This window comes from Capricornis sumatraensis, chromosome 9, assembly GCF_032405125.1.
Source record: "Capricornis sumatraensis isolate serow.1 chromosome 9, serow.2, whole genome shotgun sequence".
Lineage (NCBI taxonomy): Eukaryota > Metazoa > Chordata > Mammalia > Artiodactyla > Bovidae > Capricornis > Capricornis sumatraensis.
Window position 1 is genome coordinate 70187642 of NC_091077.1, and position 14883 is coordinate 70202524.

At 38.1% G+C, this 14883-nt stretch overlaps 1 protein-coding gene across 3 annotated transcripts in view; it reads right to left on the bottom strand.

Annotated features, from left to right (window-relative positions):
• Positions 1 to 787: 787 nt before the first annotated feature.
• Positions 788 to 14883, bottom strand: part of RNF145 (ring finger protein 145) — a 61686-nt gene continuing 47590 nt past the window's right edge. For 2 of the 3 annotated variants that reach the window (XM_068979779.1, XM_068979778.1), the window contains exons 7-10: positions 12593 to 12775; positions 5700 to 5847; positions 4455 to 4811; positions 789 to 1772 (exon numbers count right to left, since the gene is read on the bottom strand). In XM_068979779.1, coding sequence (XP_068835880.1) covers positions 1389 to 1772; positions 4455 to 4811; positions 5700 to 5847; positions 12593 to 12775 — 1072 coding nt within the window. In that variant the 3' untranslated portion in view covers positions 789 to 1388. Of the gene's footprint in view, positions 1773 to 4454; positions 4812 to 5699; positions 5848 to 12592; positions 12776 to 14883 lie in introns of all 3 variants that reach the window. The other variant, XM_068979777.1, reaches the window with a different exon arrangement.

A 14883-nucleotide genomic window follows, 5' to 3' on the forward strand; every position in this document is an offset into this window, starting at 1 on the left:
AGATTGGAAAGAATTGATCCTTTTCAGTCAAAAAGGATCCGCCGGGCATTTTCTGACAGGGATCAAGATATCAGAAGCCCAGCTGGATAAGCAAAACCTCCTAAGAAAAGAATTTCGGCAAGACACTTTACAATAAAAATCACCAGAGGAAAAAAATACTGTTATCTTCAAATTTAAATTTATTAAGACATTCAGCTATGTCAGTCTACATCCAAATCTGCTACTAAAAATAAAATAAAGTCACATCCCACATTAGGAATACCAAGTTGAAAAACACTTTTTGAGCCAAGCCTATTGTATAAATAAATGACTAGTTTCTTTTCATATCAAAATTCCCATAAAAAATTACATTCCCCCCTCCCTAGTTCTACCTGTAACCATGATGAATGTAAAAATTTAAATATGACACATCCTTGTCAAAGAAAAGGTGCAAAGTCTATTAACAGCTTTAAAAGTGGCATTTGCAGAGTGTGATCATACGTTATGTACTCATTCCCCAAGTGCAAATATTGCCATAATTTAACACTGCTTTGATTCAGTTGCCAAGAATTAAACATTACACAGGATTGGAAAGTACACTCAGGGCCTTTCTCAGTGCCCTAAAGCCCTTCCCACTTTGGTCTCCTACACTAACGTGGACTCCAAAGTGTTCATTAGAGTTTTAGTTTACTTCACACAGCCAGCACAGTATACAGTGTATTAACAAAAGTTTCATATACATCAAAATATTGAAGACTCCATCATAAAGTTCAAGAGTCTCGGATTACATGAATGCACCCGCAAGGCCCACGTGCCCACCCACCCCCTCCCCCAAAGCACATACGAAGTATGAGCGTGCTTCAATCTTTGAATACAATCAATGCTTTTACATCTTTGATTTCATTTCAGTGCTGTACAGATAATCACCTGACTGAGTTCCAATTAACTGAGGGGAAAGGGGGCGGAGAAAAAGGGCTGGTCACACTCATACTCTGTAACAAGAACGGTCCTGTTCCGTAGAAAGTGAAGGATCAGTTCCACCTCTGCCTGCTGCCTCCTGTGCCGTCCTCATGCTTGCCATCCTCCTTCCTTTAGCCCCTTTCAGATGCTCCAATCTGATTTTATTTATCCCTTACAAATCAGGGGCTGTTTCTGAAGTTCCTGAGGTTGAATTTTCTTGGCAAACCTCTACTGAACACCAGCATAGGATATATACATTTTGATTAGCATACACTGCAAAACTTTCTCCCCCAGTGTCAAGGGGATGAAAGCAGGGGGTCTCCACTGAGAGCACTTCCTGGATTAGCTCCTTGGAATGTCAAGTTTCCTGCCGAATCACCTCATACATCTGCTCCTCAAATCCGAGCAGACTGCACCGTGAGCTAACTGCATCTCCGGAGAGTGAAGTGCTACCCCTGCTGCTTCTCTTCCAGGCCGACCTCAACAGGAAGAGCTTCATCTTCTGCACCAGGAGGATTTTCCTTGGGATCACAAGTCCCTTCCTGGTTATCTGATCTTCTGGCAATGCCCTCGTCCTTATCCCTAGAACCTTCTTGTGCCCCAGGCCCCCGAGGCCGCTCCTGGCCTGGGGCTTCAGTACCTCCCTGGAGCGCGTGCTGCTCAGCTCCAGCGGGAGGCTGTGGAACCGGGTCAGCGCCTAACCCAGGCAGCTGCGAGGAGTTCTTGAGGTGGCAGTGGCACAGAGGGCAGGTCTCCTGGACATACAGCCACTTTTTGAGACAGCCTGCGTGGAAGAAGTGGCTGCAAGGTGTGATCACGGCAGATTTCATGTCCTAAAAAGGGGGGAAAGAGATACCTCATGAAGGTCTGTTGTCTAAAACCTTTGCCGCTATGCATGTGTTCTAGTTCCAACTTTCCTTTCCTACAAATTCTCCATAGAAAATCTGTAACACAGATCTTACAATAAAACTCACTGTGTATGTTTGCAATAATCCTCTTGCCATCAGAACCCCTTTTACAAACAAAACAAGAACCACTGGCTAAGCAATTTCTAAAAGGAAGTAAAAAACAAACATGAGGAAGAAAAGACCCATGTAACTGGGTTCTGTCTTAGTGTGAACACAAAGGTATAAAACTGTAGCGGTATGATTACTGGGTCTCCACGAGTATAATCAGAACCTCAGGAGATCTGATGAAGATGGGACTTTCTCCATTTTTCACTTCTACACAGCTCAACAGATTATTCCATGAGATTATTGGCAAGGAGACAAAATCAGTCAGATAACACCAGGGTATTGGTAAGGAAGTGGCAACTTCGTCAGGGACAATGTACATCCAAAGTTTCCACAATACAAGCCAGTGTTTCTCGGCATGCATCAGAACCACCGGAGTGCTTGCTAACCATGCACATTCTGGGGCCATCCCAGACCTTCTGATCTGGCTATCTGAAGATGGCATTCACAAATCCACAGGTACAGCAGGCCACCCGTGGGACTTTAATGCACATTTAAGCTCAATAACCACTGGAATAAGCAGTGGTATACTTTGCACTAATAGTCCCTGTGTAAGATATATTTGGGAAGGGAAAGCTGAGGATATGAAATTTAAATTATAACAATACACATTTGGTGAATCAACTATTAATTGTGTCTAAAGTCCCAAAACATGGAGTTGTGGCTATTGCAGAAATTCCTTGCCAAGAACCGATAACACCTGGGAGTGGACTTTTAAGCAGAAAGCCATCCAAGGAAGAGCAGCCAGCTGGGAAGGTAAGCAATTCGAGTTTCGTTTTCTGTGTGCTGTCAGCAGGTAGTCCAGGCACCTCAAAAAAAGTGATGTGACAACGGGAAACACAAAAAGAGGACTCTCAAGTCCCAGAGATGGTATACTTAGACATCGGCAGCTGAAGCCGGTGTGCCTCGAATCTGTCTCTGCCGTGCTTTGTCCTGCGTCCTACGAGGCTATTGAACACAAAGGAGCCAGAACGAAGACAATGGCCACTTAACCTGGGGGGAATCTACACTGCTCCTCCATCCCCTCAAATGCAGAACCAACCTGGAAAATATTCTTCTGCTAGTACCCCAAGTATGCTCTGCTACTGCTAAGTCACTTCAGTCGTGTCCGACTCTGTGTGACCCCATAGACGGCAGCCCACCAGGCTGCCCCATCCCTGGGATTCTCCAGGCAAGAATACTGGAGTGGGTTGCCATTTCTTTCTCCAATGCATGAAAGTGAAAGTGAAGTTGCTCAGTCGTGTCAGACTCTTAGCGACTCCATGGACTGCAGCCTACCAGGCTCCTCCATCCATGCGATTTTCCAGGCAAGAGTACTGAAGTGGGAAGTATGCTCTAGTAGCAATCAAAAAGTGACAGCTGAATTTTACTATTGGGAAAAATTCCTCTTCCTGACAGTCTTAACACACAAGCACATAACATCTACATTATAAAGCAGCTTGGAGCAAGTCCCTCCCCTGTACACTCACTGACACTGTTAGTCACTCAATCATGTCCGACTCTTTGCGACCCCATTTACTGTAGCCCAGCAGGCTCCTCTGTCCATGGGATTCTCCAGGCAAGAATACTGGAGTGGGTTGCCGTTCCCTTCTCCAGGGGATCTTCCTAACCCAGGGACCACGCCTAGGTCCCTTGCACTGCAGGTGGATTATTTACCATCTGAGCCATGAGGGAAGCCCCTGATCCTATCTATGGTTTTCTTCCGTCAGCCTACACTCTTTTTTAAGAGTGACTGTAAAGGAACAGCTTGTGTTGTCACCCAGGATTTCTGCCCATATTTCCTACAGTATGGTTTAACTTGAGAAGCTGCTATCACCCTCCTGCACAGGTGACTGCTGACTCAAGTCCAAGGCTGTTGTATATTACTGCTGTTATCTCCAAGCGGATTTAAATTCTATCTTTCAGTTCTTGATAGAAGGCAGTCATCCTCTACGGAGGGCTCTTGTGCCAAAGATGTCAGGGAGGCCACCTGTAATGTACACCGACTGGCTGCCTCTACTGTATCTCCTGCCCCCACTTCCACACAGAGCCTGCACTCACCTCAGACACCCCTCAACTAGAGAGAAGCACGACTCCACCTACACTAGCTGTATGAATGAACATTTATTCCCCACCCTGGAAATACCAGAAGGGAAAGAGTCAGAATCTTGGCACACCACTTTTCAGAAGGTGCTGACTCCTGATTGATAGTATATATTTGATAGTACATATATATGTGTGAGTGTGTATATACTTTATATCTAACATATATATTCAGGAGTAAATATAAAATACACCTGACCTGTTTTTCCTTTATTTATGGGTGAGCAATAATGTTGAAAATAACAGTAAATTAGAACTTGAGGGACTAAATTTAAAACTTACTTTAGAAATAAACTGGAAATGTTTTATCAGGTCTTTAAGAGGCCCACTATTTTTCACCCAGGAAATTTAACTTGAATTTGGATAATGAGGTTAAAGTCCCACAGGCCCACCCAAATGACTTCTTACTGCAAGAGTTACCTGATAACAGATGGCACAAATATCGTTGTGCTTCTCCAGCTGCTCTTTCGTAGCAACGGGTAATGATTTAATCTTATTCACAGCATCCCTACGGAGCAGGAAGCTCTTCCACCCCAGCTGGGCCCGAAGCCACACATTATAGTAGGAATGGATGAAGATGATCATTGAGCCCATCACTGTCCATTCTCCAAAGATGGTCTCTGAGACGCCATAGGCCACCACGCATAGGGCCACGAGAAACTCCAGCAGGCGGTAGGTGCCATTTACATAGTAGATGACATCATCCATGTTTTCTACTGGCTCTTTTCTGAATTCTTCGACCATAAATAAGACATAAATAAAAAGTGTTCCCAGAACCTGAAAAACGAAAAAAGGTATGGATATAATCACTTCAAAAAGTTTTTCACAAACTTTAAACAATAACATATTACTAATACCTTTAGGATGCTAGATTTAATGTGCAGAGGAGACAGTGGTATAATTAACATGTGGGTGATCTCAGTAATGCAGATCTTTGATACTGAAAAGGACCCTGAGTTAACTTTCCTAATGATGATTCTGATTAGTTATCAGTCTTCTCTGACTTATCCTTTCCCCTGCTCCCCAAGCCCTCAAAATTCTATCTGAATTTTCCTAATTCTGTTATTCATGCCTGTTCCTCAACTTTCAAAGAAACTTTACTTCTACAAGGAACAATGAATAAATCTCTATCACCAGTGCTGCATTCTTATTTGTTACTGATTAGGCAACCAAGCTCCACTTGCAAGTTACAATAAGCTTATCCATTCCATGGTAATAGTTTGTGTGTATATGTGTGTGTAAAGTACATGTCTGTGTATCATGTTTGTGTATATCATATCTGTTTAATACATACACAGATATCATACATTTATATACATTATGAAATTATGGATATTTTCAAATAGGCATTTACTTTAAAATGTGTTCCAAACCAGCACTAAAATCTTTTAATACTTTATAGTTAACTTATCTATTTAAGTTTTCATGACAGTTCTATGCCATACCATTTTGAAAAAGAGATACTGCAAAGTTGGATTATCTCAATTAAAAAAATACAGTGACATAGATTGGCCTAGTACTTCAATAACCTCTAGTAAAGAGCATGGGAAGGAATCACCTAAAAAGGCCACTTATAATTGTTAATCTTGAAAAAGTTTGTAATTCGTTTTCTGGAAGGAAAAATAAAGTTATTTATTATACAAAGTTCATTAATCCTGGACTTACCTGAAGAGAGGTGAGAATGCTGCTAGAAATAATGATAAGAAGCCAAAAATCCATGTGGAAAAACTGGCAAATCATGTAAGCCATATAAGCAGGGAATACCAGTAAAAATAAACAAAGGCTCACAGCACGGAAGTGTTTCCATAAACTCCTAAAGAAAGAAAAGTATTCTTTTAATGCGTCTGTCATCTAGCAGGACAACCCACAGATCTTGTGCCATGCTCAATTTCACAACATTTTACCATACACCCTTCTCCAAGCCAGTCACAGGGCTAGATTTCAGGGCTAGTCATGTCCAAGGCGTTGTACTTCAGAGGACATGACTGATTTATTTTCTCTTAACCTGGGGCACTCAGTCAATTGCCAAGTACTACCAATTGTATTTTTTTTCCCTCAATAGTTTGCTTTCAGTCTCATTCCCACTCCTAGCAATTTCAAAGCAATTTCAGGCTTTCACAGCATTAAACCTTAACAGGTTTGACAGTAATTTGCTTTCTTAAGTCATGACATCCTCTCCGCACCCGCAACACCCTTGATGAAAATCTCTGCGGCCATCTGTGTGGCCATAAGTGCGGTGTTACTGAAAGGAATGGCCCTCGATGAGCAGGCGTATTACCCCTCACGTGTGCTGAGCATAAGGGAAAACTCGGAACCATGGAAATCGAAGATCTACTAGTTGATCGTCCTCCCTTCCGGCCCCTATTCCTGAATAGATTAATCGTCCTAAAGCTCAACTAGCGTAACACTGCCAATACCTTCTCTAAACTTCCTAGCCTCACATCTGAGGGCCTCCACTCCCAATTTTTTGGCTCAAACTCATCAACATCTGTCCTTCGCTATAAGCAATGATGGCTAACTGTCTTCCCAGAAAAACACAAGCAGTCTTAAACATCCCACCAGAAATGTCTCCATCCCATCTTGTTTTCTAAACCCTTCAACCAGTTCAAGCTAAACAAATGTATTTATACAGGTAATGTAATTTTTTCCCCAGGAATTACGTACACTCTAAGAATTCTTAACGCCTGTACCAAACAATCATACAATGAACTGAAGCACTGTTTCTTTCAATATATAATTATATATAATACATATTTTATATATTATATATCATATACATCTAAATACTTTTATTTATATTTTCACTTTATATTATTTAAGTAAACATTTTTATATACGTACAAACATTTAAAAAAAAAGTCTTACTGTTCAAATTTAAAATGCTTGAAAAATATGATAACTCCAGCTCCTGAGTACAAAGGCATGTTTGAAGTAAGTGCCAAATAAAACCTGAAAATTATTTCTGCTTGAAGTTTTTCAAATTACTTTCCATCTACTACTACCTTTTCTTACCTACCCATCTATCCACTCAAGGGCAAAGCCCTATGATGTAAGCAGGACAAAAGCTAACCATAATTATTACACACAAGAATAGTTCCACATATAATGTTATACTTTAATACACACAACATATCAAGAGATTCCTTAGATTTCAGCTTTTGGTTCCATTTGCACCCTCCTTACTATCAATAGTGGAAAATACAGCAGGAGCCCCCTGGTTACCACAAAAAAAGGAACACAATCTTTTGTTTTGTTTACATCTTCATACGCTGTAATATTCTAATAGATAATTCCTTAAATATATTCCAAAATTAATACAGATTGTATATCAATTTCTAAAAGAAAAATGACACAACCCTCCCACAACTGCCTTAAGCAGAACTTTGAAAAACTCTACTTATGCAAAAAAAAAGAAAGAAAGATTTATTGCTTACTTTATATTGGGTTGGCCAAAAAGTTCAGCCCAGTTTTTCCATGCCATTATGGGAAAATCTGAACACAAACTTTGTGGCCAACCCAATATATTCAATTTATCAGCCATTTGATGACAGAATGACTTATTACTCCAACAAGGGATTTTAAAAGATGCTAGGTAATTCCAATTCCACTTACTGGGCAAATAAAAGCTAAAGTTGGAGTAATTTTGTAACATAAGGATCACAAATCTAGAAATCAGCATGAACCCCAAACAGCTGTCCCCTCTCTTAAAAACAAAACTCAATTATAATCTATGTAAACTGAACACTGAGACTTAAATCATTTAATGATTTCCTATAAAACAAACCAGATTATTTAAAAACATTTTAAGAAAACGTGAATTCCAACCAAAATAGTTTAAAGTACATGGCTACAACAAAATTATGCTGTTTTAATTAAATATCAGCATCTGTGATATGTTCTCAAATCCATTCGAAGTACTGCAAGGGAAACAGAAAAATAGCGTAAATCCTCCTCCCTACCTTTATTATAACATGGGGCGGGGGAGGAAAAGAGAGCACACAAGGTGCTGTAGTGTGTGGGACTGTCCACAATCAGCAATTCTAATTGGAAGAACGTACATTATCATTGTGGTTAAAATTAAAGCGAGGTGCTTTGGAAAGTGTTTTACAGTTTTTCCTGTCAAACATTTTTCTTATGAGACCTTAAGGGACAAACTTAAACTGCCACTGTAGCTCTGCTTTGAGATTCCAAACTTTTTTTTTTTTTAAAAGAAGCAGAGAGAAAGGAATTATTGTAACAAGAGCTATAATAGGACAATTTGCCTGAAAACTTAAAGTATATTTTTCAAAATCAAGCTAGCCATGATCCACTTACATAATGTAGGCATATATTTATATATTATACATGTACATAGAAAAGTAAATACAAAACTATGCCAATAGTTTTAAACTATGTCTGATTTCTGTTTTACATACACACAAACATTATATACATATATATCCTTATTTCAGTTCAAACTAAACAAAAATCTAATTTAAAATGAAAAAGTATAGCATAAAGTGATACTGGAAATTTGTTCCATTAACAGGTTAAGTACTACACAGTGAAAAAAAGTTTCTTTAATTCACCTCAATCCATTTCATTTAAATGTTGATCATTTAAAACTTTGCTATATAATTTGAATAGACTACAGTTGTAAAATTTCATGCTAACAACTGTAATCAAATTTACAGATAAAAGTAACAATTATATCTATAGCTAAAACTATCTGAGGCACCTTTTTAAGTTAAACATTGGAAATTACCTCTAGTCCAACCAATGCCAAAGACACGTGAGGATGTCCCCCTAATAATTACCTCCTTTGTAGCAGAGACAAGCAGTGTTTCAGTATTACCTTTTAATAGTTCTTCTAACTTGGAGAATTAGGACATTCTTCATTTCCCTTTTTCAATCCCCAGTGCAGTTAACTGAATTAATCATAATCTTCAATTCAGAATGCACTATCTCTATTGGTCTGTGCAAGTCCCTCTCTTCATTAGTTACTAATAATAATCTAATCAGCAATTTTAAATACCTAAACTTTAAAAGGCATTTACACCCTAAGTATTTACACCTGAAGGATTTACACTGGAAGGACTGATGCTGAAGCTGAAACTCCAATACTTTGGCCACCTGATGTGACGAACTGACTCACTGGAAAAGACCCTGCTGCTGGGAAAGATTGAGGGCAGGAGAAGGGGACAACAGAGGACGAGATGGTTAGGTGGCATTACTGACTCAATGGACATGAGTTTTAGCAAGCTCTGGGAGTTGGTGATGAACAGGTAAGCCTGGCACGCTGCAGTCCATGGGGTCACAAAAAGTTGGACACAACTGAGCGACCGAACTGAACTGAAACTGTAACAAGCATTCATGAACCCATCTCTCTGTAAAAAAGAGAAGACCTGGACCATAATCTACTCTAAGCATGAGACAGCTGGCCTATTCCAGGACCTGCCTCCCTTCACCCAATGAAACCATTTCATGAATCCTGTACTCTTCACTCACTTGATTACTTCCTGTTCTATAGTGCTGTTTCATCCACATGTATTCCTATACAGTGTATTTTAAAATTCTGTTTCTAACATAAAAATGACATTCTACGTTGTCATCTTTCTTGATTTACTTAAATACTGCTATGAACCATTCATAATGTTTAATGTGTCACTAATGCTTTTAACATTCCACTGTGGCTATTATCACATTGATTCACCCCCTTTCCTGTCTGATTAGTGTATGATTTGCTCCCAGGTTTTTGCTATTGTGAAATTGTGCTATGAACATTCTTCTACATGTCCCTCCTGAACATGTGCAAAATGTCTTGAGTATGTACACAGGAGAAAATGCTAGTTTTCCAAAATGATTACACTAATTTACATTCCCACCAGAAACCTAACATCCTGGGACCTATGTTTTCTTCTACCTTAGGTAGCAGCTGACATTCTTCTCTCTCTCTCCTCTTTTTAATTTTTTAACAAAGTTTACTTATTTATGTGGCTGCTCTGTGTCTTAGTTGCAGCATATGGGATCTAGTTCCCTGGCCAGGGGTTGAGCCCAGGCTTCGCGCTTTGGTGGCGCAGGGTCTTAAACACTGGACCACCGGGAAGTCCCTTCCCCTTTCTTGTTTCCTATTATTTATTCACTGCCACTTCCATGGGTTCAAAACAGTAACTCGGAGAGGTCTTGATTCACATTTCTCTGACCACTAAAGACAGTGAACCTCTCTTCACAGTCATTGTTTGCTCTTGCACTAAAAGCCTGATGGTGTATTTCAGCCACTTCACTCAATGATCTGAGTTGTTTATATATTCTAGATACTAATTCTTGGGCAAGTGTGAATACTATAAATATCTTCACCCAGTTTGTAACTATCATGTCTAATATAAGTTACCTTTAGGTTTAGAAAATGTTATTCATTTTAATAATTAGATTTATCACTTTTCTTTCATAATCAGTCACTCTTAGTTGGATTTTCACAACCAGCTCCATCAGTTTACCAAATTTTTTTCCTCCTTGAAGGTCTAAAATATACTACTCTATGCAGATTTTTTATTTTGACATTTAAGCCTCTACAATTTTGGAGCTGATTCTTTTGTTTACGGCTATGAGACAGGAATCCAATTCCATCCTTTTCCAAATAGAAATCATTTTTTTCCAGCTACATTACATGACTACCTGCCCCCATCACCTGACATGCCCCGTCATGCACCAAAGGTCCATACATATATGGACTTGCTTGGGGGCTCCATTCCATCGGTCAAGTTGTCTGTACCTGAGTCAAATATTATAAAAACTTCACAGTATCTCCTGTTGTGAGTGAAATAAACTTTATCTTTCTCAAGTTGTCTGTTTTGATTTCAATATGGATTTATACTGGCTTCAAAGGAGGGGAAGGGCTGGGGGGAAGGTTCTTTCTATGATTTGGAAGTCTCTGTGTAAAGCATGGGTAACTGCTCCTTGGATGTCTGGCAGCACTTGCCTCACCTGTAAAGCCACCTGGGTCAGGATGTTTACCTTTTGTTTCCATTTCTGTAACGGTCACAGAACTAGCCAAGCTTTTCAATTCTTGAGTTAGCTCTAGTAAGTTATATTTTTCTCACAATTTCTCCATTTCATTTGTTTCTTTTTTTAAAAAAAAGAAAAGTACTGCCATTTAACTCGTGGGAAAGAAGAACAGAACCCAACTGTTCACTCCCATTTCATCCTCTCACAGCCAGGAGCCTCACTTGCCTCAGGCTAGTAATGCTGCTATATACAAGAGTAACAGTGACACGCACCCAAAATTACCACTCCACACCCACACATAGGGCTTCTCAGTCTTGCTCCTTTCCCTCTAAATTTCCTCTGCATTTGATCTCAGAGGAAGAAGCCAGTAACGATGCTAGTTCAGCACCCTGAAAGACCCAAACCTGGATTTACTGATCCTTATGGCACTGAAATTATGATCTTTTTTCCTCTTTCCCAAACTTTCTATAGTATTGTATTAGTCTTCTAACTAGTACAGTTAATAATACTAAAGGATACTGCCAGAGATGACAAGAGTAATTGAACTTTGGTCAAAACAATTTAAATGACTATTTAACTGAGTTCACCATTGAATTCAACATCGTAAAAGCTTCTATTGAGGAATTCTAAACCTCAAAACCAAATCTCAAATAACTATAATGATTAAAATTATCTGAAACATATCCAAGAGTTTATTTAAATTAAATTGACTCTTTCAGCCATTTTACCACTTGAGAAAGTTTTCAAAATGTTTGATAATATGGGATACAGGGATAGAAAGGTAAACCTGGAGTGTTTTTAAACTCTTCTGTCAAAATTCTATCTTCCCCAAGGCTGCCTGCTCCCTTACTCATAAATGTACCATCAAAGAAGCAACTAAATCAGGTATTTCAATAATCATAATGTACAGAAGGATGCTGGAAAAAAATAGTGGCACTGAATTTAAACAAGTCCTTATAGCATGTCCTTATATAAATCACCATAAACCAAAATGGTATCTTAAAGAGCCAAATCATAATTGGCTTTTATTCATTCAGAAAATTTTTATAATATGAGATGAACGAATTTGAATCCAGTTGGTCCCATAAGGTGTCAAGAATCCCCATTATAACCTCAGTTAGTTGCAAACAAGCCATCAGGTAAGACTGTAAAATTTTCATTAATGCTTGGCAACCTTTATTTTTCTCTTCTTTGTTTGTAGTTCCTCGATGTTTCCTCTCCTTTAGTACTTTAGTACACAGAATAAAACTGTATGTTATTTGTTAGTTACTGGACTAAATTTTATGCCCTATATTCTTTATTTCAAAACTGGATAAATATAAAAAAAGTATTACATTTCTCTGAAGAGGAAAAGCTGATTTGTAAATTACTTGGCCTTTAATGTGACTTTTAACTATATCAATGTTGAAGGAAAAACAACAGAAAAGTCAAACACATATAAAAACAAAAAATGCAAATTTGTTAATAAGTTAATACCAATTACTCATATTATCTTCTGTATCTAAACAATATATCTTCAGGCAATGAACTCATGTAAAAAATACAACAAAAATGTCTTTTAGGAAGTTTCTTACTTGTCTCTAGATGCTCCCAGTGCCAAAACAATAGGATCTGCAATCTCTAACATAGACTGAAGAATAGAAGCTACAACAATGAAAAGGATAATACTGAGCAGGAATGCCCGGTGAACAACCTGCAGTTCTATCAGACCAGTCTGCACCGCCAGGATTAACAGCGTAACTCCTTCTGTCATGCCCCTGGAAAAGCGTACATTTTCAGAAAAACGAACAGTAATTAGAATCACATTTGAGAGGAAATAATCCACAGGCTTACAATATTGTTACATATTTCTGCTCTATTCTAAGACGAAACACCTGATCAGAATATTAATGTCAATGTAGTAATATACAATCATAATGTGTCACTACATATGCAAAACATAATAGCTATAATTTCAGCATACAGTGAGGAGAACTGAAGCAATGTCTAAGTGAAAGTGCTCTAACCAGGCTTTGCTAATGAGCCAGATACCCCTAGCATTCTTAGCTAGCCACTGAATTATACCCACTTGTATTATGAACTGGGCTTCCCAGGCGGTGCTAAAGGTGCCTGCCAATGCACAGGTTCCATCCCTGGGTCAGGAAGATCGCCTGGAGGAGGAAGTGACAACCCACTCCAGAGACCCTGGCCAGCTATAGTCCACAGGATCTCAAACAGTCACACACAACTGAAGCGACTTAGCATGCGTATTATCAACTATCTCCTGATTATAAAATACAGAACCATTAGGTGAATGTCTGTATAATCTTTGGGTAGGAAATGTCTCTTTAAGAAGTCCATAAGAACCAGAGACATAAATACAAATATTTTTTTTGAAATTCAATTTCCTTATGGAATATATATACAAAATCCTAAGACCTTTTTATCCTAATGACTTGAATTCTGAAGGATCTGGCAAATAAATGAGAAATGACCAAAGGGCAGGTACAGTTTTCAAATCCACAAATTGGCAAATATTTCAAAGTTTGAAGATCAAAGTACTGACAAGGAATGTAAAAAAATATATGAGCCGACTAATGTTGAGATATAAATAGGTAAAACATTTCTGGAGAAGAATTTGCTAAAAAATTTAAAATTACATACCCTTCAATTCAATAATCTTACTGGTAATTTACCCTATGGATATAGTACAAAAATTAAGATATATAAATAAAGATTTTTAGGATATACAGATAAGAAAAAGTGAATAATGGAACATGTTATGTGTTATGGGGATATAATCAGTAAAATCCAGACTGAAAAATTAAGTAAGACAACAACCTGATGTCTTCAACAAATAAAATTAAAAGGGAAAAAATATAGAGATAACGGGGACCTAAATATTGAAAGACACTTGAGAGGCATACCCAACCTCTGCAATATGGGCCTTATTTGGATCCTGAGTTGAGCAAACAAAATGCTTTTTAAAATTCAGGCAGATAATTAAGGAAATACGAACACCAAAGGTATTTGATGTCAAGGAATTCTTCTATTAGAAATGAATGCTCTATTGTAGTTATGTTTTTTTTTTCTAAAAGATTCAGAGGTAAAATAATACTGTATCTGGAATTTGCTTCCAACAAATGCAGCTAGGTTACGGGACAAAACAGGTGGAATGGATGGGGAACACAGCACATGACCCTGGCCACATCACTGGAGATGGGTGCTGGGTACATACATGCGGTTCACTTTACTATTTTCTCAACTTTTTTGGTTTAAAATTTTCCTATGGAAGGGTTTTAAAAAAGAGACATGAACAAAGATACTGATAGCAGCATTATTTAAATAGCAAAAAAAAAAGAGATTATTTTCATAATAATATGTGTTAAAGAATGAGATGTATCTGAATGTGTTGACATAAAAACAACATATAAAAAACCTATCTAACCCATACTGAGTGACAAACTACGGTATAGAACAATGTGTATAGTGTGTGGAAAAGAATGTATATATATATGTACATATATATATACTTTTCCCTATAAGAAATTTTTAAAATAACCACCTTTAACTGTTATCTTCGTGGAGAGGAAATGGGAAGTAGGAGGAGAAAGTTGTCACTTTCCCTTTAGTGCTCTTTGAATGGTATGAATTTTGTGAACTTAAACAAGAATGAAGTTTCTTTCTTGCTCCCACCCACTCCTTCCATTATAAAGGTGTTAGCTGGGACTAGCAGGAAAATTATGGAGTATACTTTTTTTCTTTTCTGTCATCAAAAAACTAATATACAACAAAATAAAAATTTCCTCTCAATTTACAAGGCACTCAGCACCTACTACTTCTGAAATACCCCATAAAGATTTAAATACTTCAAGAGGTTATGTAA